Below are 26,190 nucleotides of genomic sequence, written 5' to 3'. Positions count from 1 at the left end.
GTTCAATTCCTGGCTAGGCCACATTCCTGGGTTGCAGTCCCAGTCCCTGGTTGGGGCCTGTGCAAAACGCAACCAAACAACATTTCTCTCCTGCATTGAAGTTTCCCTCTCTTTCCTCCTCTACTTATTAGCTGTATTTGAGTAATGGCAATTAAAAATATGGAAAGGAAAATTACCCTCTGGATTAAACTCTGTAGTCATTAAATACATAATGGATTGGAGGATCCCATCCAAAAGAGAAAAGAATTCTCTTCTGACATCCAAGAACAGGATTGTAATGAACTATGCTGCTAGGGTCAAATGATCAATTATCTTAAGAAACAGAATGGATCCCAGGCTGTAGATAATGGCTAACCTTGACTACATATTGATTTAAAGTATTAGCATGTCTAAAGAAAGTCATTGGCCATCAAAAAAAATGTAATTAACTATGAAAAAAGAAAGTTACAAAAACTGGTTATATCTATTCAAATACCTTCCAACAAAGTAAGAGCTCTCTATATAATAAACTTTAAATATTATAATCCCATTGGTAAGATTATCTCTATAAGAAATGATACATTATCCTAGTGATTTTTAACTTTATACCATTAGACATTCAATTAATTCAGCTTCCTTTAGACTATTTCCATGGTCACTAAGCAATCTTCTGGTTTTCTGTTCCTAATATTGATCTGTCTACAATGAGAAAACACATTGGTTGTATGGGTATATATTGTTCTGTACAGTAACTTTATTTTTCATTATGAATTAAAAATCAGTTCTGATTTTACATCTCAATCTTCATGACCTTGGTTAATATGAAAATGCTCTTAAGAAAGAAATCTTCTGTTGGCATATGTATCAGACAGAAATCAGAGTTGTAAATAACAGAATCTAATCTAGCTAATTGAAAGGTAAAGGAGTTTGTTCTGTGTTACTAGGTTTTTTACAGAGTTTCCCTAGGGCCCTGAAAATCCTGGTTCAAATGTGTTTTTTTTCTTTTTTAATTTTTATTTTTATTTAATTCTTGTTCAAGTACAGTTTTCTGTCTTATATTCCCAGCTGTGCCCCCCACCTTAGTTATTGTCCAGGTGTCCTTTATACTTGTTCATGTGAGTCCATCCCCTTTTCCCCTGTGATTCCCTCTGCTCTCCCCTCTGGACCCTGCCAGCCTGTTCCATATTTGAGTGTCATTAGTCATATTTTGCTTGCTTGTCTGTTTTGTTGTTTAGATTCCTGTTAACGGTGATATCATATGGTATTTGTCTTTCATTGCCTGGCTTATTTCGCTCAGCATAATGCTTCAAATGTTACTCAGGCAGAAACATCAGCCAAAATAATTTAATGCCACCATAGTTGTATTTTTGTGGAAACCCCACTACTGCCACCACCCCTCGCTCAACACGTGTGATACTAAGAGCCAGACATGAGAACCTCTGCCCTGACTGCTCCAAAGGAATGAAATGCTTCTGCCACTGGACTACAAGAAGAGCCTGTTTCTCCATGAGTGGCCGCTTTCATAATGCTTACTTCATTGCTCCAAGTAACACTAGTAAATATCTTTTTGGCAGAGTTGGGCCACCATTATCACCTGCAGGAGAGCCTGGGAAATGTAGGGGTTTTTTCCAGTCTTCGTTACTGGAGGTCACACTAGAAAGGAGCTGGAATAGGTCAGATGAACTGATCCCCAGTATCTATCAAAACTGTTACACTGATTAAAACACTTAAAGAATTGTGTGATATTTGAAATCTCTCTCTCTCTCTCTCTCTCTCAACTCCATCACTCATGAAATTAAGATATAAATATCTATCCTATTTCCTCACAGAGATTGTTACAAAGATCATGCCATTAATAAAGATCATCCCATTGATGTATGCCAAAGTGTTTTAAAAGGCACAAAACTATATGAATATAAGGCAGCATTATAATAAAAATTACTAATTATTGAGAGCTTACTATGTGTCATTCATAGAACAAATTTAGATTTAATACAATTAGAGGAGAGGAGGTAGCAGAAGATTTTAACTACCACATAATATTGACTCCTCTCATTGTTTGTTATGTACGATTACTTGAATACCCAGATATTTTAAATTATTTATCTGTTTAGTTAGGTTAAATGACTCACAAGCTCAATGCTTGAAATTAAACCAGACATATAAAAACAAAAAAAAACTATTTACTGTCCAGAAAATGGTCTCCAGTAGTTTCATGCTTTTTAATAATTAAACCTAGCCAGTTAAACCATATTCACACAGCACTCAAGAGCTTAAGAACAAGAGCTTAAGAGCTTAACAACTTAAGAGTTGTTCCATAATCTCTAAGTTACCAAATGCAATCTTTTTCAAGGTGACTCAACTCTGAATCACCAAGTCATCAATTATTTAGTTTCACATAATTCACTCTTCATTCCAGTTAAACTAGTTACTATATTCCTATTAAGTCTATTAATTTATCTTTCCTCAGATCATCTCCTAAACTGGGAGGTCCATCAGGCCCATCAGTTCTTTCAAGATGGCACCCTGAGCACTCTTATTTAACCAGGTCTTTCCCCAGACCTGACTGAGATAGGAATAAAGAAGTACAAAAAACAATAGAACCATAACAAGATTTTTTAAAGGGAGTCAACAGCAGTTAAACGTCTTCTGGAAGATGGAAACCAATGGATGGGGTGTTGACAGGTAAAAACATGAAAAGAAAGCTACAGTCTAGAATATGCCATGAGTCTGCAGAGGATGGTGGAGTCTTTCTGCCCACTGGAATCTCAAGAGGCTCATGTAGGGAGATATGACACAGGGCAGAAATGAGCAGTGATCTGAAAATCAGGGTGATTAATTGAATGCTGTGGGACCTGCACCTTTCTCTATTACTGTTTGCCAAGCAGTGCGCAGATCAAGAGTTATACCCCCAAATCATAAACAAGGGGGCTTGTTATCTAAAGACATTGAAGGAGTGACTGGATCAAAAAAGCTATGGTACATTTACACAATGGAATTCTATGCGGCAGAAAGGAAGAAGGAGCTCCTACCCTTTCCAACATCATGGATGGAACTGGAAAGCATTATGCTGAGCGAAATAAGCCAGGCAATGAAAGACAAATACCGAATGTTATCATCGTTAACAGGAATCTAAACAACAAAACAAACAAGCAAGCAAAATACGACTAATGACACTCAAATACAGAACAGGCTGACAGGGTCCAGAGGGGAGAGGGGAGAGAATCACAGAGGAAAAGGAGATGGACTCACACGAACAAGCATAAAGGACACATGGACAATAACTAAGGTGGGGGGCAGAAATGGGAGGGAGGTGGGGAGCACTGGGGAGCAGGGCTGGGAATATAAGACAGAAAACTGTGCTTGAACAGGAGTTAAATTAAAAAATTAAAAAACTAAAAAATAATAATAAAATAAAGACATTGAAGGAATCATCAGGAGAGAAACTGCAGCATCTAGTGTGCTACTGGACTCCTGAGTAAAGCCCTCCTTATTCTGACATACAGAGATGTTCACAGCTGTTTTATGGCAAGAAAGAGGAATAATACAAGAAAGAGAAATATGTGGGATAAAAGACATGGTGTGCCTAACCCAGAGATGCCTGGAGATGATAACCAAGTGGATACATCATGAAAGGAAGACAAAGTTTCAGAGGAGATGTCTCCATGGAAAAAATTAAAAGGGAGGATTCCATGAAACAATTATTAGTATTGAAAGAGTCTAAACTTTTAAATGTGATAAAGACATTCAGAATCTCCACAGAAAATAAAAAACAAACAAATCGTATATGAAATGCATAGTCTAAATGGGAAATAAACTAAATGGTAGTGTAATTTTAAGCAATGGAAAAGAAAACCCATTTGACCTTGATCTTGGAATCATTCCCATTTTTTGTTATTATTATTGATTTGAGAGACAGAAAAATTAATTTGTTGTTCCACTCACTTATGCACTCACTGGTTGCTTCTTGTACATGCCCTGACTGGAGATCAAACCTACAACCTTGATGTATTGGGATGGTGCTCTAACCAACTAAGCTATCTGGCCAGGGTCGGAATCGTTCCCCTTTGACTGGCCCAGAGGTTGTGACATTGGACTTGTACAGAAGGAGATATGATTGTAATATACAACTTCATCATGCAGTGAAATAAAAACTTTGCATGGAGTCACAATAACATTAATGATGTGCACTGGTTTTCAGATTTTACTATCAACTAATGGACAAATGCAGGTGCTTCATTATGGTTGTTTTAACAAATGTTTTAATCTTTAACAAATGTTTTGCAATAACTTTTAAGAGTTCTGAGATATTCCAGAGAATATCTATCCAATCCTATCACTGTATGTAAGCAGGGGAGTTTACACCTGTTCTGTTTCATAGTCTGATATCAAGAGGGTAAAGAAAAGACAGAAACTATAAAATGCTGTCTCTCTAATGTACTAGAAGCCTTATCAGCTGCCCTTCTCCAGGAAATGGAGAAGCACTTGCTTGCTTTTCTGTCCAGATTACCTACTTACAAACTTGGAGAAGAAGCAAAGCAATTTTATTTCTGGCTCTGAGAAGTATTTTTTTAGCTGGGCTTTTTCCCTTCCTTTGAATTGATTATATCCCAATCCCACCACTACCTGTATACCAACTCCTAACAACTTTGTAACAATCATACTGACCCAAGAATTCTAAGGGAGTATCATGGCTTTTAATCATCATGTTCTCCTGAAGACACATAGGTCAGAAGGCTTTTTCAAGAGAAATCAAAATTATTAACAGTTGTCTAGCACTTAGGTAACTCAAAAACAAGCATTCATTCAGGTATGGAAAATGTTGCCATTTCAGTGTAATGAGTTTCATGCTTAACTGTACAAGAAAGAGACATGTAAATAATAAAATATTACATAGAAAAATCATTAGAGTTTAGTGACTTCCACCCAGTAAGGCTTACTAAGTGTATGGTGGTCTTTAAACAAATCAATTACAGCACATAGCAGACTTTGTGATCAAGTTTATGAAAGAATCTCCCAAATATTCAAGACTGCATTATGCTTAGAAGTTACGCCTTCAGGAGGTGTAAAGAGAAGAGCGGTACTAGCTCCAACTGACCCTGGGTCACAAAAGGTTGGCTCCCTTGCCTCATGAGAGGATAGTTTGGTGCCATTCATTCTCCAGAGCTCCCTGTGGGATAAGGCAGAGACAGACCTTAGATAAGCTCTGTCCAATAGAAAATTAATGTGAGCCACATATATAATTTAAAATATTTTGGTAGCCATTTTTAAAGAAACAGTAAAAAAGATTTTTTAAGCAAATAGTAAAAAAAGTAAGCACTAAAAATGTAAAAAAATAAATAGCTAAAATGAGTCTTTATACTGCATTTTGTTTTACTGATATTCAAAATATATCATTTTAATAAGCAATCAATATAAAAAGTACTGAACAATTTTACCTTTTTCCATACTGTCTTTGAAATTCATTATGTATTTTATTCCTATAAAACACTCAATTCAGATGCAAAATTTTTATCAAAACTACTTTATATGTAGATTTCATAAAATTTACAATAAAAAATAAATTAAATTAATTTCCAAATAAAATAAAAACACTGACAGAGAAATTCCCTGGTAAATAATCCTGCTTATTAACACTTTTATCCAGATTTTTATGAAGTTGTGTAACTACTTTTTCTTATAGAAGAGATTTTAATACAGAAGAAATCCTACTATCTCTAGAAACATTAGTTTCAGCATAGTTTGAGGCTGAACTAAAACATTTATGATCAAGCAGTTCCAAAGACACTTGGATAAAAATAACAGATGAAACAATAGCAAAACAAAAGAAAAAACATCTGTAAACTATCACTCAACAAATACTTCTTTAGTATAGCACCGTGAAAGGCAGTCCATCTGTGCCAACTAACGAGATGATGCCAGACACATCATTTTTCCTCTTTCTAAACTTCAGTCTCCTCAACTATATAATGGATATCATAATAACAGCTACTTCACAGAGTTATAGTGAGAATCAATGTCTGTATCCACTACTGAGCATGTGTTCTACGCATTACCTCATTAAGATACACAAGAGCTAGTATTATCATATTTGTTATCATTAATATCAGAAAGGCACTGTGAAGATGTAACTTCTCCATCTGTATACTAATGTAAGGAAAATCGTCCTAACTCACAGGGCTAGTCCTGTCATTGTCTGGCTCAAATATTTCCTCTGGTGCCCCAAATATATTGCAAGTTAACGACCCTCTTTGCTCTTCATGCATCCTAGGCAATGAGCAGGCTTTATGGAGTTCCAATATTACATGACTATTTTTAAATGGATAACCAAAAAGGAGATGAGAGGAGGTAGTCAAAGAAATAAATGGGAAAAATCAGGACAGTGTGGTGGTACTCCACTATTCCAGAAAACGTTTTGGAAAGAGAAAAATAATTGTGTCGAATGTGCTAAGAGTTTAATGATGCTAGAAATAAAAAATTGCAAAATGCTTGTAAAAGATGTTAAGTTCAGTTTATATATGGTAAGTGTAAAGTAATGCCAAAGTAGCCAAGTGGAACCACCTAGCAAATGATTAAAGCAGTGGTGTTGACTACAGTACCACTTTTCACTGGGGAAGGAGGGAGTGGGGTTTCAACTAGTGTGTCCAGCATCAAACATTCCAAAGAATGACCATTATTTGCAGGAGTGAATTGAGCATTGTTATTTATGTGTTAATGTAGAAAAATGATTGGAAAGTACTCAATTCAGTAGTGGAGCTTTAAATGATAACTAAAAGTTGTCAACAAAGTAGTCATAAGGTCCTGATAATGAAAAAGCTCCCTCCCAAAAAGAGAAAAGAGATGAGAGAGACCAAGACTAGGGCTTAAGAAAAATCATAGAAGAGGAAGATGTCAGTGAAGAGAAGGAGAGTGTGGAGAGTTAACAGGACAATTTAGTGTACAATGTCTGAAAGAGAAGGTGAACAAATAAATGCCAAATGCAACAGAGAACTTGGAGAAAAGTAAAATTGTACAAAAGTAATGGAGTTAAACAGTAATAGGCCAAAGCAGAATAGAATTAGGAGTTTAAGAAGAGAGTAGACCACAAGGAAATGAAATTTTTATTAAATATTTGCCAATCAAGCAGGAATGGGCTACTATATGTGAAGAAACAACCAGTAAAAAGTAATATGAATAAACAACCTAGAGAAATAAAAGCTAATTGTAGAATAAAAGCCTCAAGAGTTGAGCTCAAGTCCAGGTAATAATTAGAAAGATTAGGGGGTTTTTATTTTTTATTTTTTTGGATTTTATTTATTTATTTCAAGAGAAAGGGGAAGGGCAGGAGAGAAACAGCAATGTGTGGTTGCCTCTTGTGCACCCCCTATTGGGGACTTGGCCTGCCCCCCAGGCATGTCCCTGACTGGGGATCAAACTAGCAACCCTTTAGTTCACAGGCCAGCACTCAATCTACTGAGCCACATCAGCCAGGACTAGAAAGATTAGTCTTAAAGAAACACAACTTCCTTTGAAACTAAAGAGAGATTGAAAAAGAGTCAAGAAAAAAAATTCTAAAGATTCTTATTCCTGACCCTAAGAAACGGCCAACCTCTTAATGAACTCTAGAACATGCAATGAAATAATAATGTTCGCATCTTGTGAACCAGACAATTGCGGTTCGATTCCCAGTCAGGACACATGCTTGGGTTGCAGGCCAGTTTCCGGCAGGGGCCAGTTCCCTGCAGGGGATGCACGAAAGCAACCATACATTGATGTTCCCTTCCTCGCTCCTTCCTTTCCCCTCCAAAGATAAATAAATAAAATATTTAAAAAATAATAATAATAATGTTCGCATCTATCTTCTGTGAGCATAAACTTTAGATCACTTGTCTTCATTAGGTGTACTCTGTTACTTTTGCACACATTTATGAAATGGCTATAGCATGGTGTGCCATCTCTGTGGCTCAGCAGGACAGCAAAGCCATGGCTAATACGGTAATTACACCTTTGATCCCAGACTCTCTACCAGCTGAGATTTGAGGTGACATTTTTGTTTCTAGAACTCACCACTTACAAATCCATCTGTTAACATTCATCAAATCTTTGCTCTTGTCTTTGAATTACAACAAAAATAAATGTAGGTGGCTTACAGAATTTCTTGTACTATCAAAATTGACATTACTGTTATTTCTCAAATTATCCTGTCTATAGGTCACAGGTCCAGGATATCGAGTGACTAAAATTGAAATGACTGCACACACACCTTAAGTACTGCCCACACAACACGAGACGGGTGACACTAAAGAGTTTGCTGAACTTATCACATGTACCATAAAAAAAGCCAGCTGCAGAGACACCGAGTGAACACTAAGGGATGCCATGTTCTGTGTTTTCCAGTAGTTAGTAGTTTACAAGCAATGTGGCTAATTAGCCCATCAGTCTTCACTGAGTGTTTTCATAAACATTCTGCCAGCTACAAGGCACCATGTGTGCATGTTAAAATGTATTAAAACAAGAGTTCATCATCCCCTTTCGAATGAAGGATGAACTACATCTCCTAAGTACACTGTATTTGGGTGAAAAAATTATTTTTTGTGACTTCATGCTTATATAAGAACACTCTTGAGATAAACTATAGTTAAATACACATAACATCAATATAGCAATGGACGAAAATAACAAGGCAGCATCTATTGCCTTTGAACCATACATAGGCTGTGAGTAATTGGTGGTAAATACCAAACATTTTATCTAAGTCCTAACTGAATTGTCGAACAGAGCAGAGAGAGCTGGTCTGCTACTTAGAGATGGTTAACTAAAAATGAACTGCTATTTTTTTATAAATAAATGTTTAATACATCTGAGTTTCAAAAAGTAAGATCTTTCAATATAGATGATTCAAAAGGGACACCAGTAAACATTTTAAATCTCTTATCTCCCTTGGACACAATTTATTTTCTTGTACCAAATGAAAATGCATTGAATAATCATGGAAGCAATAGGTAACATTTTAAAGGTTCAACAATGGAAATTCTATAATGGCATTTCTTGTCAAGTACCCAAGTATACTGATAGGAAGACTAATTATACTTCCAAAATACCATTTTCCAGGAATAATTGTTTCTAGAAGTAATCATTTTCTTTGACTAATATGGATGATAGTAAGTCTTGATTCCTAATTCCTTCAGAGGAAAAAAGGTCTGTAAACCTAGGGTCTTGCAAATCATGAAGAAGAAAAACTATAGAAATGCAAAAAGAGGAACAAATTTTAATAATACCTTGAATACATGTATTAGGCACATGAGGAATGTGTTCTTTCTTACATGTAAAAGTTTACTTCTTACCAGGGAAGCAAACAGTACCCTACTAGCCACATCATCTGCCCGTCTAGAAATACTCATAAGCCATGAAAAGTGGGGTAAGTTTTCAGCTGCTGCTGCACTAAGCTTTACAAACATGGAGTTGGGAGGCTCCTGCATTAGTGGGTGGATAGCACAGCATTTCTTTTAGTATAAAATACTACAGCCCCATATTTGGGAAGAAGAGCCATAGTTAGAAGGCCCCTGATGAATTCAAAAGCTCCTTGTTAATGTTCCTAGCCCTCCAACTGGCTCATGGTAGCAGCCTTGGTGGAGGCCCAAAAGTAAAAATAAATTGGGAAGTATTTTAACCATGGCAGGATTCCAACAAATCTGCAAGTCCTGTCCCACTTGACATACATGAATAGGAAGCCTACGGTACACGTTTTCAATTGCTGGCTCTGGTAGGCAGAACTCCTAAGATTACTGGGGTTAGACTGCACTTTCCAGATACAGATAACCCATACCAATGTACAACATATGACAGCTTGATTAGTGCTGTCTTCCACCTGTGTAAGCATACTGGCTTGTCTGCGCAGTATACAAAAAGAGTCGAACCTTAATCTTTCTCTGAACACTCTTAAAATCTCAAATTAATCATCCCTTTATACATTAAAAAACCCATACTTCTATATTTATTTTATTTTACCAGGAATCTAAAGATGTGTAATCATTGATAAAGCAGTTAACATTTGTATGAGAAAACTTATTATTTTTAAATGTTCCAAGGCAAAAGAATATGATACCCTTTAAATATCAAAAGCAACTCTGTTTACTTATTTATTACCAGTCTTAAAATGTCAGTCAGCTCCATGAGGGCAAGTATTGTCTGCTTGTTCACTTCCAGGAGCCTAGCACACAGAACACAGCATGGCCCATAAAACTGTGTGAATAAATATTTAATTTTTTTAAAAGAAAACAGAAAAAATAGAAGTCTCTGAAAAAAGGTATATAGGCAAAGACCACATCTTTCTTTAAACACATAAATACTTATCTGTAATACTATGGGAAAGATTCAGCTATCCCTACTTAATAATAAAGGAAGAAGTTTAGAAATACCATTTATTGCTCTTTCATGTGTGTTTACGTAGCCTTTTTGACATACTATCATAAAGGTACTTATCAGGCTACTTCTGATCAAGATGGCAGCATAGGTTAATATGGCTCATCTTCTCACACAACCACATCAAAATTACAACTAAAACATAGAACAATCATCACTCAAAACTGGCAAAAATCAAGTTGAATGGAAGTCTGACAACTACAGAACTAAAGAAACCAGATTCAATTAGACTAGTGGGAGGGGCAGAACAGGTTGGTCCCACATATATGTGAGGTAGATGAAAATTTGGGAGGGATATCTCAGGAGCAAGGAGTCACAGCCCCACGCAGTGCCCCCAGCTCAGGATTCCTATGCCAGGAAGATAAGTCTCTATAACTTCTGGCTGCAAAATCCAGTGGGGATTGAGTTGGTGGAAGAAACTTCTGTGGCCCTAAGCAGTTCCTCTTAAAGAACCCGCATACAGACTCACCTACTCAGACTCACTCCCTCTGTGCTCCAGCACCAGGGTAGCAGCTTGAAAGGCCCCAGTGGCATACTGGGAGAAACAGAAGTGTCTGGGATCAAGTCAAGAACTAGGGGACAGTTTTCTTCTGAGCAGAGGCCATTAACTTTTCTGAACTCTCCCCCTACAGAACCATAAAGACAGCAGGCTACATCAACCTGGTAACACTATTTGCCCCACCCTGGAGATCCCCAGAGACTTTCCCCCACACAATTTATGGGCCCACCCAAGCTGCTTTTCCATATGAATGGCTGGTCTTGACTCTTGCTTCACAATTTCCTAAATCCTCTCAAACAAGCAACAACTCACCTCAGTGAGCCCCCATACGCATTGCTAAGAGGCCCCAGGCCAGGCACTAGCAGCAGCCAGCCTTGATTCACAGCTTAGCTTCGCCTGGAAATCTCCAAGCCCAACACAAGTAACAGCCATCTCAGATTGCTTTATAGCTCAGGCAGAGTGGCTCCAGGGCAAAACACAGGTGAGGGCTGACCTTGGCTTGCACCACCTGGGAACCCCAGGGCCAGCACACCCAGTGGACAGCTACAGCCATGTTGGAGCACCATTACCCTGCCTGTGCACAGCTGATTGTCCATAGAGGGCAGACATTGGTGATAAGTGGTCATAGTCAATCTTTGTCAATCCCTGTCAATCCCTGACTGGCCTGAACAAAGCCCCTCCCATTGATCTGCCAACAGGAACCAAGGCTCAACTACAAGAGGAGGGTCTGCTCAGCCGACACAAAGGGTGTACCTTGATAGGGGAGGCTGTGTCACTGGATGTTATAGGACACCTACTACATTAGGCCACACTACCAAGACACAGAGTCAAAGCAGCTCTACCTAATACATAGAGGCAAACACAAGGAGGCTGCCAAAATGAGGAGACAAAGAAACACATACAAAAGGAAAAAACAGACCAAAATTCCAGAAAGAGAACTAAACAAAATGGAGATAAGCAATCCATCAGATGCAGAGTTCAAAACATTGGTTATAAGGATTCTCAAACTTAGTGATCCCTCAAAAGCATAAAAAAAGGCCCAGTCAGAAATGAAGGATAGACTAATTGAAATAAAGACCAATTTACAGGGAAACAATAGTGGAGTAGATGAAGCCAAGAATCAAATCAATGAGGTGGAACATAAGGAAACAAAAAAATACGAATCAGAACAAAAAGAAAAAATACCAAAAAAATGAATAAAGTATAAGCGGGCTCTGGGACAACTTTAAGAGGTCCAAAATTAGCATCATAGGGGTACCAGAAGGAGAAGAGAAAGGGTGAGAAATTGGAAATCCAGTTGAAAAAAATAATGAAAGAAAACTTTCCTAATTTTGTGAAGGAAATAGGCATGCAAGTCCAGGAAATACATAGAGTCCCAAACAAGATGGATGCAAAGTGACCCACTCCAAGACATATCATAATTAAAATGACAAAGGTTAAAAATAAAGAAAAAATCTTATAAGTGGCAAGAGAAAAGAAGTTTGTTACCTACAGGGGAATTCCCATAAGATTGTCAGCCGATTTCTCAAAAGAAATTTTGCAGGCTAGAAGGGATTAGGAAGAAATATTCAAAGTCATGAATGGTAGGGACCTAGAGCCAAGACTGCCCTACCCAGCAAAGCTAACATTTAGAGTTGAAGAGAAGATAAAGAGTTTCCCATAGAAGAAAAAACTAAAGGAGTTCATCATCACCCAACCAGTATTATATGAAATTTTAAAGGGAATTATTTAAGAAAAAAAAGACAAAAATACGAACAATAAAATCGCAGAAAATTTGTTGATACATATCTATCAATAACTGAATCTAAAAAACAAACTAAGCAAACAAGAAGAACAGAGAATCATGGATACAGAGAGCATTTTGATGATTTCACTAAATTAACTAGAATTTATTCAAACTACTTCTGAATATCAAAAATGCTTAATATAATAAAAGGCAGATGTTTTTCATCCATAGTTAACAAAGGACTCATATCTAGAACATATAAAAAATTATCCAAGAAATAAATGTTAAATCTACAATGAAATACCACTATATACCCTTGAATTTAAAATACTGGCCCTCATTAACACCAATTTAGTAAGAATGTAGGGCAACTGGACTTGTTCTACTTTACTGGTAAGAGCGTCAATTGGGAAATCCACTTTGGAAAACTGTTTGGTAATATCTATTAAATCTGAGTCTATATCTTCCAATTAGCAATTTCATTCTTAGGTATAAACCCAATGGAAATGTTCACACTTACGCAGAAAAAGTAATGCTTAAGTACAAATATAGCACAATGTTCATTAAAGCCAAAAGATGGAAACAACTCATATGTCCATCAACAGTACAATGAATAAATAATATCAGTGAAATGAATGAATACAGTGAGATTCACAAAAATAACAATGAGCAAAAGAAGCCAGACTCAAGAGATAACATACTATATGATGTCACATAAAGTTCAAGAAGAGACAAAAAACACAGGATAATGGCCACCTTTGAAGGGAAGGGCAGGGGGTGCAAGGGGTGCTTCTAGGGTTCTAGTAGTGTTCTGTTTCTTTACCTGGGTGGAGGTTACATTAGTGTCTCACTACATGAAAATGTATTGAGTTGCTCACAATAATGTATGCATTTCTCTGTATATATGTTATTCTTGATGAATCATTCAAAAACCTTAATTATAACCAATCAGGTGATTTAGAAGCAATGTCTACAGATTTGTAGGGGAGGAGAGCCTACACAAAAATAAGATACTATATGCTATAGGTAAAAACATGCAATCCAGGCATTAGAAACAATCCTTAGCTAATTCCCAAATTGTTATGTGATTATTCTAAAGCTGTTTAAATAAGCCTTTGCTATTGTATAGATGTTAACTACAGGGGTAAATCATAAGATCATGTGTGATCATAAATAAGCACCACGTGGATCCCCTTCCCTGGATCTCTAGTTACACCTTTCCTTTCACCGCCCTCCCCTAACACTTTCCAGTCCCAACTTCCCCAGTCAAGTTCTTTGGGTAACCAAACCCCTACCTTTTTTATCACTTCAAGTTTCCAAGTAAAGCCACTAAATGCTTTTCTATCTATATATATACACACACATATATACATGCATATATATATATATATCCGCTACTTCCAATGCTTTTTTCACTTTTCTAAATACTTTAAACTTCCCATTTTCTCTGCATTAGGGCTTCACATTATGAACAAAGTCTTTTTTTTAAAGGCACCAAAACCTATTGGAAATACATTTGCAGTATCAGACAGCATTGCTTGGACCAGAATTCACTCTGCTGATACCTCCACTCCACCACTGAGCTAAAAGCCCTTCCAAGATTTTGGGAGCCATGCACACTCCTGTTTTCTATAGGGTGAACACTGACCAGCCCCCAGATTCTAGAACCATTTGTACTTTCACTGCTTTCCTCCCACACCCAAGCAGCCATGTCTCAACTTGGCAGCTTGTCAAAGAAGAATCAGGAAGTAAAGCACTTTGTGATCCTTAACCAAGTATATTTGTTGTGTATACAGTATAGGCCACACATTATCATAGAACATAGGGAGGGGTATACTGCATAATTAGAATCTAAACAGACTTTCTTTGGGAAATTACCTCTAAAATAATTTAGTCCTAGTGAGCTAAAAATGTTGACTGACTTTTTAAAGAACTATCATTTAATGACAATTATTGTAATTATTGTTCCCTTCTAAGAATGACCAGTGTCTTACATATTTATTACTAGATGGTTTATGGAAATTATGCTATCAAATAGATCCCATTTTCTGAAAGAAACAATACCAGAATAGGGTTCATATTCCAAACTAAAGACTCAGCAATGAAACTATAGCTAGGTGAGTAATTTCTAATAACAGAAAAATAAAAACCACTATAAAATTTTATAATATAAAGTAACAAAATAATACATCAATGTTTTACTTACAACATTTATCAGGTATCTGTTATATGTCAGACATTGCTAATAAAAAAAAGCAGTACTTGGACTTCCGCCAAGATGGAGGCATTGGTGGAAACACTGTGCCTTCTCTCACAACCAAGTTTGAATACAACAAAGGTTTGGAGAAACAACGACACAGCCAAAGGACAGAAAATTGAATTATACAGAAGTCCAACTACATCTAACTGTTCAACGTGGACAGTAAGAGGGGCGGAGCCAGCAGCGAGCAGAGTCGGGCAGGAAAGATCTCCCGACCTAGGCACGCAGGCAGCCCAGACCCAGTCAGGGTGTGGGGCAGAGTGACTGCGGTCACACATTCACGCACAGTGAGACAGACCACATAGGCCCCAGGGGGGCGAGAGCTGACGGCAGTGGCACACTCAGGTGCACTGGGATGAAACGCGTGGGCCCGGTGACCTTGCCAGCTGCGATACCAGTGGGGGCCACGGAGGCAGGCGGCAGACGGGATGCCATTGCTCCTCGTTGACCCCGCCCCCACATACAGAGTCACAACCCAGCGACTTAGTTGCCCTGCTCTAGTGAACACTTTAGGGCTCCGATCCTGCTACGGAACAGGCACAAACTGCCCAAAAGATGGTGCAAGAAGAACTCAAAGTCCCAGAGCCAATAACTCTAAGTGACCGAGAAATTGCCAGCCTCTCAGAAGCACAATTCAGGACACTATTTATCAGGATGCTCACAGAACTGGTTGATTATAGTCACAAATTAGAGGAACATATGAAGGCTAAACTAATTGAAATGAAGGGAGATGTCCAGGAAACCAATAGCGATGGAAAGGAAACTGGGACTCAGATCAATGGAATGGACCAGAAGGAAGAATGAAACATCCTACCAGAAAATAGTAAAGAAACAAGAATTCAGAAAAATGAGGAGAGGCTTAGGAACCTCCAGGACATCTTTAAACGTTCCAACATCCAGATTATAGGGGTACCAGAAGGGGGAAAGAAACAGCCACGAGTGGAAAATGTATTTGAACAAATAATAAAGGAGAACTTCCCCCGTCTGGCAAAGGAAATAGACTTCCAGGAAATCCAGGAAGCTCAGAGAGTGCCAAAGAAGTTGGACCCAAGAAGGAACACACCAAGGCACATCATAATTACATTAGCCAAGACTAAAATGAAGGAGAGAATCCTAGAAGCAGCAAGGGATAAGGGGACAGTCACCTACAAAGGAGTACCCATCAGACTGTCAGCGGATTTCTCAAAAGAGACCTTACAGGCAAGAAGGGGCTGGAAAGAAGTATTCCAAGTCATGAAATCCAAAGACCTACAGCCAAGATTGCTTTATCCAGCAAAACTTTCATTTAGAATGGAAGGACAGATAAAGTGCTTCTCAGATAAGGTCAAGTTCAAGGAGTTCATCATCACCAAGCCCTTATTATATGAAATGCTAAAGGGACTTATATAAGAAAAAGAAGATGAAAAATATGAACAGTGAAAGGACAGCAAACTCACAGTTATTAACAACCACACCTAAAACAAAAGCAAACCAAGAGGACAGCTAGATCAGGAGTGGAACCATAGAAATGAAGATCACATGGAGGGTTAGCAACAGGGGAGTGGGAGGAGGAGAAGGGGGGAGAAGGCACAGAAAATAGCATAGATGGTAGATAGAAAATAGATAGGGGGGAGGGCAAGAATAGTAGGGGAAATATAGAATCCAAAGAACTTGAGACACGTGGTTATAAACTAAGGGGGGTAGAATGGTGGGGGGGGAGTGTGTGGGTGGAGGGGAATGAAGGGGAGGAATAGAACAACTGTAATGGTATAATCAATAAAATATATATTTTTTAAAAAGCGGTACTTGCCACCCTCAAGAAATTAAGAGTCTAGATGACTAAACAAATCAATGTGTGGTGCACGGTGTGATAAGTCCTCTGAAGGAAAAATGCTCAGAATCTCTCAGGACACAGAAGAGGGGCATCAAAATCAGCATCAAGTAAACAATTCCCAGAAGGGATGACTCGGCGGAGCTCTGCTGCTGAGTGAGAACTGGCTGAATGAGAAGAGCCCTCCAGGGTGAAGGGAATGGCTCAGAGACAGGAAGCAACTTGGGTCACTCCAGATACTGAGAGTACCTGTTTGGAGCAACGCTTGAGAGGGGACAGAATCAGGAAATGAAAAGAGAGAGAATGGTTGAAGCTAAATGATTAAATGCTGTTGGAGCTAGGTTTAAAAATTTCCACTGTATCCAGACAGACCCCTAATCCTTCAAAAGCTACTAAAATTGATTTTAAGCAAGGAAGTAAAATGAGTACATTTTCATTTTCTACAAAAAGATATCTTTGTTTTGGTATGGGACAAGACTAATGCAGTGCTCCAGAATTTGGGAGGCAACATTAGAAATGGAGAAGAGGGTACAGACCTGAGAGGCAAAAGGAGATAGAATTTCTTGAACTTAAAAGACTAATTGGAAGAGAGGATGGGATGAGAACAAAGGGTCTACACTGACTTGGTGACTAAGTGTTGATAGTATCAGGGCACCAAAGACTGGAGAAAGACAGTCCTGAGGCAGCAGGGAGGAATGATGAATTAATTTCACATTACCTTGGACATTATGTTTTCTACATATTGTCCACAGAATCCCTAGAAAATATAAATCACATGTAAAGTATGTAACAAATAATCCGCCTGTATTAGACCTAAAATTTATTATAGCTATTTCTTTTCATTATTTAATTAGCAAAAATTCCTGGATTTCTAAAAATTAATGTTGGGGGTAGGAGGAAAGCAATATTTGAACACCAAGTCTCTATTACAAAGTGGAACAGAAAAATTTAAGTTTTGCATTCTCTCAGAATAGTGTCTTGCAGCAAGCTGATGTAGAAAATCATTCTATTGATCAAAGAATATTCAGTATTTTTTAAACAACCTGCAAATGAGACTTACATTCATTAGAAAACTATTATAGTCTCATAAGTAAAGATATCAGAAAATGGTACCTTTATTTATGATATCTTTTATTAGATAACTAACACAGCAGCAACATAAGTTATGCACAGTGTATACAAATCACTTTTTTAAGTTTAGCAAATCCAAACCTTCAGAAAAAAAAAAAAATGTAGTTCAGAGATAGAAACTTCTATCTCCAACTGTTTACATGGAACTTTATTTTACATATGTATGGGAAAATAAGTCTTCAGCTCTACTGGTCATTTTTTATCATATTCAATGACAGAAAAGATACTCTTCTCTTTGTTTATTATGGATAAACTGTGATATAGTGAGGGAAGAAGTTGCCTGGAGGAGCTGAGCAACTAAAGGGAAGAACCAGGACTGGGTTTCTAAGCCTTGGAGCAGTTTAATGAGCCACTCTGGCTCCCACAGCTAGTGCCTCAGAACTCTGCAAAAAACTAATAAGCTCGGTCAGAAAAAAAAGCAAAACACTCACAAATCCCATCCAGTAACTAACACCCCAAGGTATGCAGTTTGCTCCTGACCAGGACTAGAGTACTCACTTTCTTTGCGAACTTCCTTAAGTGTGGCGGTAAGCTCTTCCTTTAAAACTGTGGCTTCCTGGGCGATCTTCTCTCCCTTGTCTAATAAATTCCAAGTTGCTTCTTCCACAGAAGCTAGAAGAACTCTGGCTCTTTTTGAACATCCCTTTTTCCTGTTCGAAGGATTCTGCGGACAATTTACTAGTGTAGTAACCTAAAATTGGAAAAACATAAGTCGCTCATTAGACAAATTGTGAGGAGAACACAGATCTAGGACATCATAGTGCAGAACAAAAGGAAATATATCCGAGAAACAGAAAGTGTGTCATAAAAACACAGAGCAGTCCATCCCCAAAAGTGAAGGCACCAACAGCAGTATTATCCGCCACCAAGGAGTTCCCAATTAACGGTAGGTAAGAAGAACAGGAAGGAGGAAAGGCCCTAGAAATTGAATCACATCAAGTTATACTATTGGAACAATGTGTGTGTACCTGTGTGTTATTTTAATTACAGAAACTTCATATGGAAAAAGAATATGGAAGCATGATAAAGCAGTTATATTGAGAAAATGAAAAATTATATATCTCAAAAATATCAAATTATAAAATAAAATTTATATCACTTTGTAACCAGCAATTTATATTAAGAGGGAGGCAAAAAATTATTATAATTAGTAAGTGCTAGCCTATTTAGGCTGAAAATAGAGGTTACTAATATTAAAGTGGTGGGAAATATAAGACGTAAAGCAGTGCCTACCTTAGAATAAAACCCAAATCCTTGCCATAACCTGCACTTCTGGCCCTAGGTAACCTCTCTGTCTCTGCACACTGCTGTAACTCAGCTGGCCCCTCAAACAAACAGTTCTTACTCAAAGTCCCCTATCAAGAGGCCTTCCTGACCACCTCATCCCTATCCCCATCCCCACCACTCTTATCCCCTGACCCTACTTTCTAGTTCTTCAAAACACTTAAAAAGCCTGATATTTTTCACTTGTTACATATTTATGGCAGATTTCCCATCCTAAACAGCAAAGTCTGTGAAAGCAGGTAATGTTTTGTTCTCCAGCACCCAGAACAATGCACAAAGTAGGTGTTCAATATATATTGTATCAATGGATTAATCAATGCAGTAGTTGAAAAGAGGGACTTTTTAATTTCTATACAGTATCTTGCATTGCCTAAATATGTTAATAATGAACACTTAATACTTTTGTAAGTGTTTAAAATAAGAATAAACTCATAAGAGCATTGTTGGAGACAGAAATTAAGCATCTCATATACTTGAAACAAAACCTCATACCAAATTACATTGTGAAAAATATATACATTTCTTAATTAAACCTTGGAGCTCAATAACAAAATTTGGTTTAATATTTCCATGTGCAAAGCTTGAAGGTCACCATTATAGAGGAAGAAAAAACTCAAATCTAGTACTTAAAAAAAAAAAAGACCCAAAATTCCCATTGAAAGCTAGACTCTTGCATGATATTAAATAGCCAAGGCTTATAACAATCATTTGCCACTTCATTGACAACATACACATATACTCCTTCCTGCTCTGCAGCCTCTGAGATTTTGCTTGTTTATGGAGCGCTAAACATTTGTTTATTTGGATATCTAAACCCAGTTTTTTAGTTAGAAACTAAGAAAGAACTTACACGCTATAAAGAAATACGTGAATAAGAGCAATTGTTGTCTTCCCCTCTATTCCCCGCCCCCTGCCCAACATACCCTGTGTTTTATTCCATTGCTGTATCCCCATGTTTATAAGCGAGAGTGGAATGCCTCACAGCAAGCCTTTGCTCTCTTGGAAAAAAAGAGCAACCACATTATCTTATAAGACTCTGTGAAGGTTAAATAATGTAAAATGTTTTGTGAAATGCATAACATGGCACAAATATTGGTTGGCACTTAATGTGTATTTTCTAGTTCATTGTCCACATTGATATAGAAAATCTGTTATGGGATCCTTGTCAAAAGTGTCCTCTCTGAGTCTAACCTTATCTTGCTCTTGGGGTTCCCTGTGCTGACTGTGATAAAGGCAGTTAACAAAGCACATTCCACGTGCTTAAAAAGCAGCCAAATATGGCCACATGTCCCTATCATGCATTATATAAAGATGATAATAAGCCTGATTTATTACATGGGTTTTCACACACCCCAAAAGGCAAATAACTTACTGTTGTCAGTCTAATTCATATCAAGAGTGAAAAGACACTTGTCCAGACTGAAACAAATTATAGCACCTAGTTTAAAACTTGTTTAAAATGAAGAATAAGTATCATTGTCTAAAATGTTTCTTCAAAATGTATTTTAAGTGCCACAATTCATGATGCTTCCCACTGAACATTCCTCTATTATTGTTCAGATCCCCCAAATGTTTTCCAAAGACTAGCCTGAGCTTTGGAATTAAAATGAGCATTCCAGAAATGCTTTGTTCCTTATAATAAATGCTGGAGAAGAAAGAAATGTGAAAAGAACATTGTATAGCAGCACTGCGCTTCCATCAAAAAAAGTGCAATTGCAGCTTGTAAGTTATTCAGTTGTATAAATCATTTATGCCTGTCTTTTTTTAAAATGCTCCAATATGGTTATGTATTATTGATTAAACTGAAGTCAAGTGATGTTTTCATTGATCCGTTTCAAAAAGCAAACATGGTTTGGTAATTCTGGTGGGGGTGGCAAACGAAGCTGAACCGTTTTTTTACCCCCTCTCACCCACAGACAGGCTCTAAGACTCCTATCACTGACTGCCACTCACTGAATGGTTCTCACCAAGGGCTGCAGGGTGGGTGTGCTAACGGAAAGTCTCCCTTCTCTGGAAGGAAGGCCAGCATTCAGTCAAGTTAGCTTACAAGTTAGTCAAGTTATTTCTTTTTCAGTATAAAATCGGTTACAATTTGATAAGAACACAAAAACTTTAGTTGGATTTTACAGCAAAGATGATTCCATGCAGGGTCCAAGCCGACGTCTGGCTAGCCCTTCTCTTTGTCACTGATTCACGACCTGCCCCCCCCCCTCAGACCTTAGGGGTCCCTCTCAGAAGGAAAATCTTCAAGACCAGGCTTGCAGCTCTTAAAGCACTTGGGTTTACTCACTTTCCCTCAGTCTTTGAATCTGTTCTAGGCTACAGACACACCTTCCTCATAAATACAGGAATGAGTTTCTCCCCAAAGTGGTCCTAAATGAGAAGCTTCAAGTACTATGAAATAAGAAATTCCCTACTTTCTTAATTTTGCATGTTGAAAGTTCCATAAAACCAGGTGTATATTTAATAATACATAATAGTTACATATTAAAATTTAGAGTATCAAAGAAAGGGTTTTCTCATCTCTCCTCATCCAGGTGTGGAGCACCACCTAGATGCTCCAAAGATACAAAGGAGTAAACTGATATGCTTAGTGAGCCAGGCCATCGACCGTCCTGCACAGCAACCCTGGCGCACAACAGGAGCACTGCTGAACGTGCTGTGAGGTTGTGACTGACTTTCGTATGTGGCACCATGCTAAAGCCAGCTTCGTGGAAAGTCTTCTCTAGTGCCAACTTGGGTAACACATTTATATTCTATAATCATGTTCTTTCCTAATCTAACTAATTCTTTCATTACGTCCACTATCATATTAGTATAAAAAGTCCATGTTAACAGCCATCTCTCCTCTTGTTTATTAGCTGAATCACTTTGAATTTTAACCTTTCCCCAGCAGCTCACAGGAGCCTTCAGGGCTGCTTTCGCTTTCTTGAATTAATTTTAATGGGTGAAATAAAATATAAGACATTTAAACAATGTTATTTAGCTAAAACTTTGAACAGAGGTCCGAAAGAAACTTAAAGGGTAGGAAAATAAAATTTTCCATGGATAAGTCCATAGATAAGTAAAACCAGGGATCCCTTTAAGTTAAAGTTTTTTACCTAATTTTGCATGAGGGGAGGTCCCTTCAAGTCATTGAGAATTTCAACCCTTCTTATTTCCTACCAAAAACAACCTATTCTGTTAACAAAAGTACTAGGGAAGAGTGAAGTGCGAGAAACCCAGCAAATGCATACCCCTCAGTTAACTTCAACACTCCCCCAAAACCAACTACAATCTTCTTTTAGTTCATCTCACACCAATAACCATTTATCAAGCATATATGTCCAAAACCAATACTCTATACACTTAGAAAATAAAAATGAGTACACTCCAGTACAGGAAGAGAGATATAACTAGCTGTGATATAAAAGGCAAAATGATAATAGCCTACACTTAATAGTATAAAGAATGTCCTAAAGAGACTGCAAACATTCTCAAGGATTAAGTCGGGCTTCCTAGAACAGCCTTTAAGGACAGATAATTTTCTGGCAGGAGAGTCTGATGAGAAGGTGAGCCAGCGGAACTGAACCATGCACAAAGGGACAGAGATGGAAATTATTTTTGTCTGACAGTGGCAGATAATCAAGTTTGGCAAACTGTGGAGTAAAAACAGGAATTCAGGCAAGAAATAAGGTCAGGAAGGAGGCTATAGCTTAGATAAGAAGTATCAGAGGCCAATGAAAGGGTTAATATTTAATTCAACAGGCAGCAGACATTTCATACTGGGTGCCCAAAGTAGAAGCCTTCTTTCACCGACCTTCCTCTCCTCTGTCTGTGTTTCTTACCTCAAGGACAGACATGTGTAACCTGAGACAAAAACCCAGAAGTCCTCAGGGCGTCTCTTTCTCTCATCTTCCTGTGCAGGTTTTTTGTCTTGTTCTTTGTGCTGTCAGCTCCTCTCCAGCCCACAGCCTTTGCTTCTTATGGCTGCTGTCTAGATTATTGCCCTATATTCCCTCCAAGACATGCTCCATGACACAGAAATAGGAGGCCTCATGAAGCCTCAATCTCAGCCCCATCCACCACAGTACTGTTACAGAAAGTGTACGCATCAATGCTGACTCTCCTGTGTCTCCACACGCATCCCACACTCCCATGAAAGCCATCTCTCTGCAATGCTAATGTGACACCTTTGCCTAGTTTAAAGCCCTCCAATGGCTCTGTGCTTCCTACACGATAAAATCTGAAGCATAGTTTATGAGGCAATTTACAATCTCACTTCTGACTAAATTTTCACTCTCATCTTCATTTGGAGTTTGACCGCAAACTACCTGTTAGGCCCAGAACAGGAAATGTTTGGCAACCTTGACCTGAAACAACTTTTTCCCCTTATAGCCCTTATGTGAACTTCTCACACTATTCAGTAGGGTTTTGTAATTAGCTATTAACATACTGCCTCCCCAGCTTTACCATGAACTCCAAAAATCAGGGGCTTGACTCATCCTGAAAACCCAGAGCTAGCATACTATAAATAATAAATAAATAGTGGTCAACTTAATGAGAAAATGAATAAAACTCCAAATTTTAGAAAACAAACTAAACACCACAATGTTGACTGACTTGTACAGTTACAAACAGAGCTAGTGGTTATGCCAAAATTAAAATTTAATTTTGCTAACAGAACCTGGTGGTTTTTTCAAAAGGAAACAAGTCTACATTCAGATAGTTTATTTAAGGTCTGATCAGTTCAAAGTGATCTAAAATTAAGTATGGATTTATATTCCCTTGAAATCTTTATTTGAAATGTTTATATATATATATATTTGAAAAAAGATTACATAGTTCATTTTTAAATGATAACTAAAAGAAGTAGGCATGCAAATTTTATTATTGACTTTCATTTTTTAAAACCGTATATTAGAGCTGCCATAAAGTTCCACAGAATGAGTGGCTTAAATCACCCAAATTTATTATCTCACAGTTCTGAAGGCTCGAAGTCCAAGACCAAGGTGTCAGCAGGACTTCTCTCACTGGTTTGCAGAAAGTCACCTCCTGGTTCTGATGCGGTCTTTAATCTGTTGAGGCCTTTAATCGGTTGCGGCACCCCTGACGTCTCTCTCCACCCCAGTCTCCTCTCATAAGGACACCAGTCATTTTGGATTAAGGGTCCAACCTAAGTCTCCATTTTAACTCAGTTACCTCTTTAAAGGTCTTATTTTGAAATGCATTCGCATTCTGAGGTACTGGGGGCTTCCATACATGAAAGGGAAAGGGGGGCCACAATTCAACCTATAACAACCCTCACCACCAGAAGTATTTTTTTAACCATCACTTTTTCACTACAATTTAGGGTTATGCTTATGTATTAGATTAACAACAGCTGCTAATCTGAGCTATTCCATGGAGCTACTGAGGGACAATAACAAAGCACCTGGAGATCCCTCCCCAGCCCTACCAGCCCACAGAGCCATACAGATGGCATAACAAGCAAAGATTCACACCTCAAACAAGTGAACAGCTGTAGCTAAAATGTTCTAATCTAGGAAGCATACTTATTCCTGGGGAAAAAAAGGAACCAAAACACAACTAGGAAAGGAACCAAAACACAACTAGGAGACTAGTATCAAATATTAGTTTCTTCCAGTTTTTATTTAGCTACTTACCAGCCAGAAACAAACAAAAAACCAATATCGGACTCCACCATTCACTTACTCAACAAATACAGATGGTGTACCTGCAACGGCTCCCAGTCACAAGAATAGAATTGAGAGGCTTGTGGTGATTGTACCAGAAGAATATGGCAGTGAGCCTCATTCAACGGAGGGGAGACAGAGAATAACCACACACATAAGTAGTTATATAGCACAATAAAGAAGGGTAAGGAAACAGATGAACGATGGGGAAGAGCTCATTTGGATTTGGTATCAGAGAAGGTGTTTCTGATTGGGTAACAAGAACCACAAGGAAGTCGGAGTAAGATATTTGAATATATGGGGGGAAATACTCCAAACAAAGGAAACAGGTGCAAAGTCTCCAAAAGAGGAGTTTGATGGGTATGTCCCCAAAAGAAGCAGGAAGGCCAGCACACCTACTGCAGAATGAGGACAGAGCGTGGGAGATGAAGTCAGGCTGGCATCAAGGCACCAACCGTGCAGGCCTTGTCAATCACCATCAACCCTCTCAATTCTATTCTTGTGGCTGGGAGCCACTGCAGATCTCAGAAAAGGAAAGTAACATGATCTGACCTAAAATTTAAAAGGATCATTCTGTCTGCTCTGAGAGAATAGACGAGTGATTGGGCAGAGACGAGGTAGAAGGGTGAGAAAAAGAAGAATAAAAAGCAGTTAAGAGGCTGTTTCAGTAGCCCAGGGAAAGACCAGTCTGGCTTGTTCCTTGCACAAATTTCGGGGTGGTCACATTATAATGTGGGCATCTCATGGAAATTAGGTAGAAAAAAGCCCAGCTTAGCTTTCCCCATGTCACTTTTTTTAAATCCTCACCCAAAGATATGTCTTATTGATTTTAGAGAGAGAAGAAGGAAGGAACATCATTTGGTTGTCTGCCATACACACCCCCACCAGGGAATAAACCTGCAGCCTAGGTATGTGCCCATCCTGAGGATCAAAGCTGCAGCTTTTTGGTGTATGGGACAACACTCCAACCAACTGGACCACCCAGCCAGGGCCCAAACCACTCCTGATTCCCTTGAGGCATGGATAAGACTCATACCGCCCTAGTTATTCTAAAAGCCAATCAGAATGTGACTGTTGAGCCCTGGTTGTTGTAGCTCAGTGGTTTGAGTGCGGGCCTCAAACCAAAGGGTCACTGGTTCAATTCTCAATCAGGTTACACGCCTGGGTTTCAGGCCAGTTCCTCAACTGGGGATGCATGAGGGGCACCCACACATTGATGTTTCTTCCCCTCTCTTTCTCCTTCCCTTCCCCTCTCTCTAAATAAGTAAATAAAATCTTCAATAAAATACAAATTTATTATTTTCTAATGTGACTGTTGAAGACTAGAAGGCCTGCCCTCCGCCCACAATCATGAACAGTAAGGCGATCCTGTAGCAGAGGCTGAAAGGTGAACAGACAATGCCAGGCACATAACGAAAGACATAT

At 38.3% G+C, this 26,190-nt stretch overlaps 1 protein-coding gene across 1 annotated transcript in view; it reads right to left on the bottom strand.

Moving 5' to 3' along the window:
• CTNNA3 (catenin alpha 3) overlaps nucleotides 1-26,190 on the bottom strand; it is a 1,522,505-nt gene that overhangs the window by 1,436,663 nt on the left and 59,652 nt on the right. Inside the window, exon 3 of the mRNA XM_037062679.1 lies at nucleotides 18,305-18,497. Within this exon, the coding sequence (XP_036918574.1) occupies nucleotides 18,305-18,497 (193 nt within the window). The remainder of the gene's footprint in view (nucleotides 1-18,304; nucleotides 18,498-26,190) is intronic.

Source organism: Sturnira hondurensis, unplaced genomic scaffold (genome assembly GCF_014824575.4).
Source record: "Sturnira hondurensis isolate 20B ecotype Veracruz unplaced genomic scaffold, ASM1482457v3 Scaffold0014302, whole genome shotgun sequence".
In the NCBI taxonomy this organism is placed as follows: Eukaryota; Metazoa; Chordata; class Mammalia; order Chiroptera; family Phyllostomidae; genus Sturnira; species Sturnira hondurensis.
The sequence above is the reverse complement of the archived record's forward strand: the minus strand, read 5'-3'. Positions and strand labels throughout refer to the sequence as shown.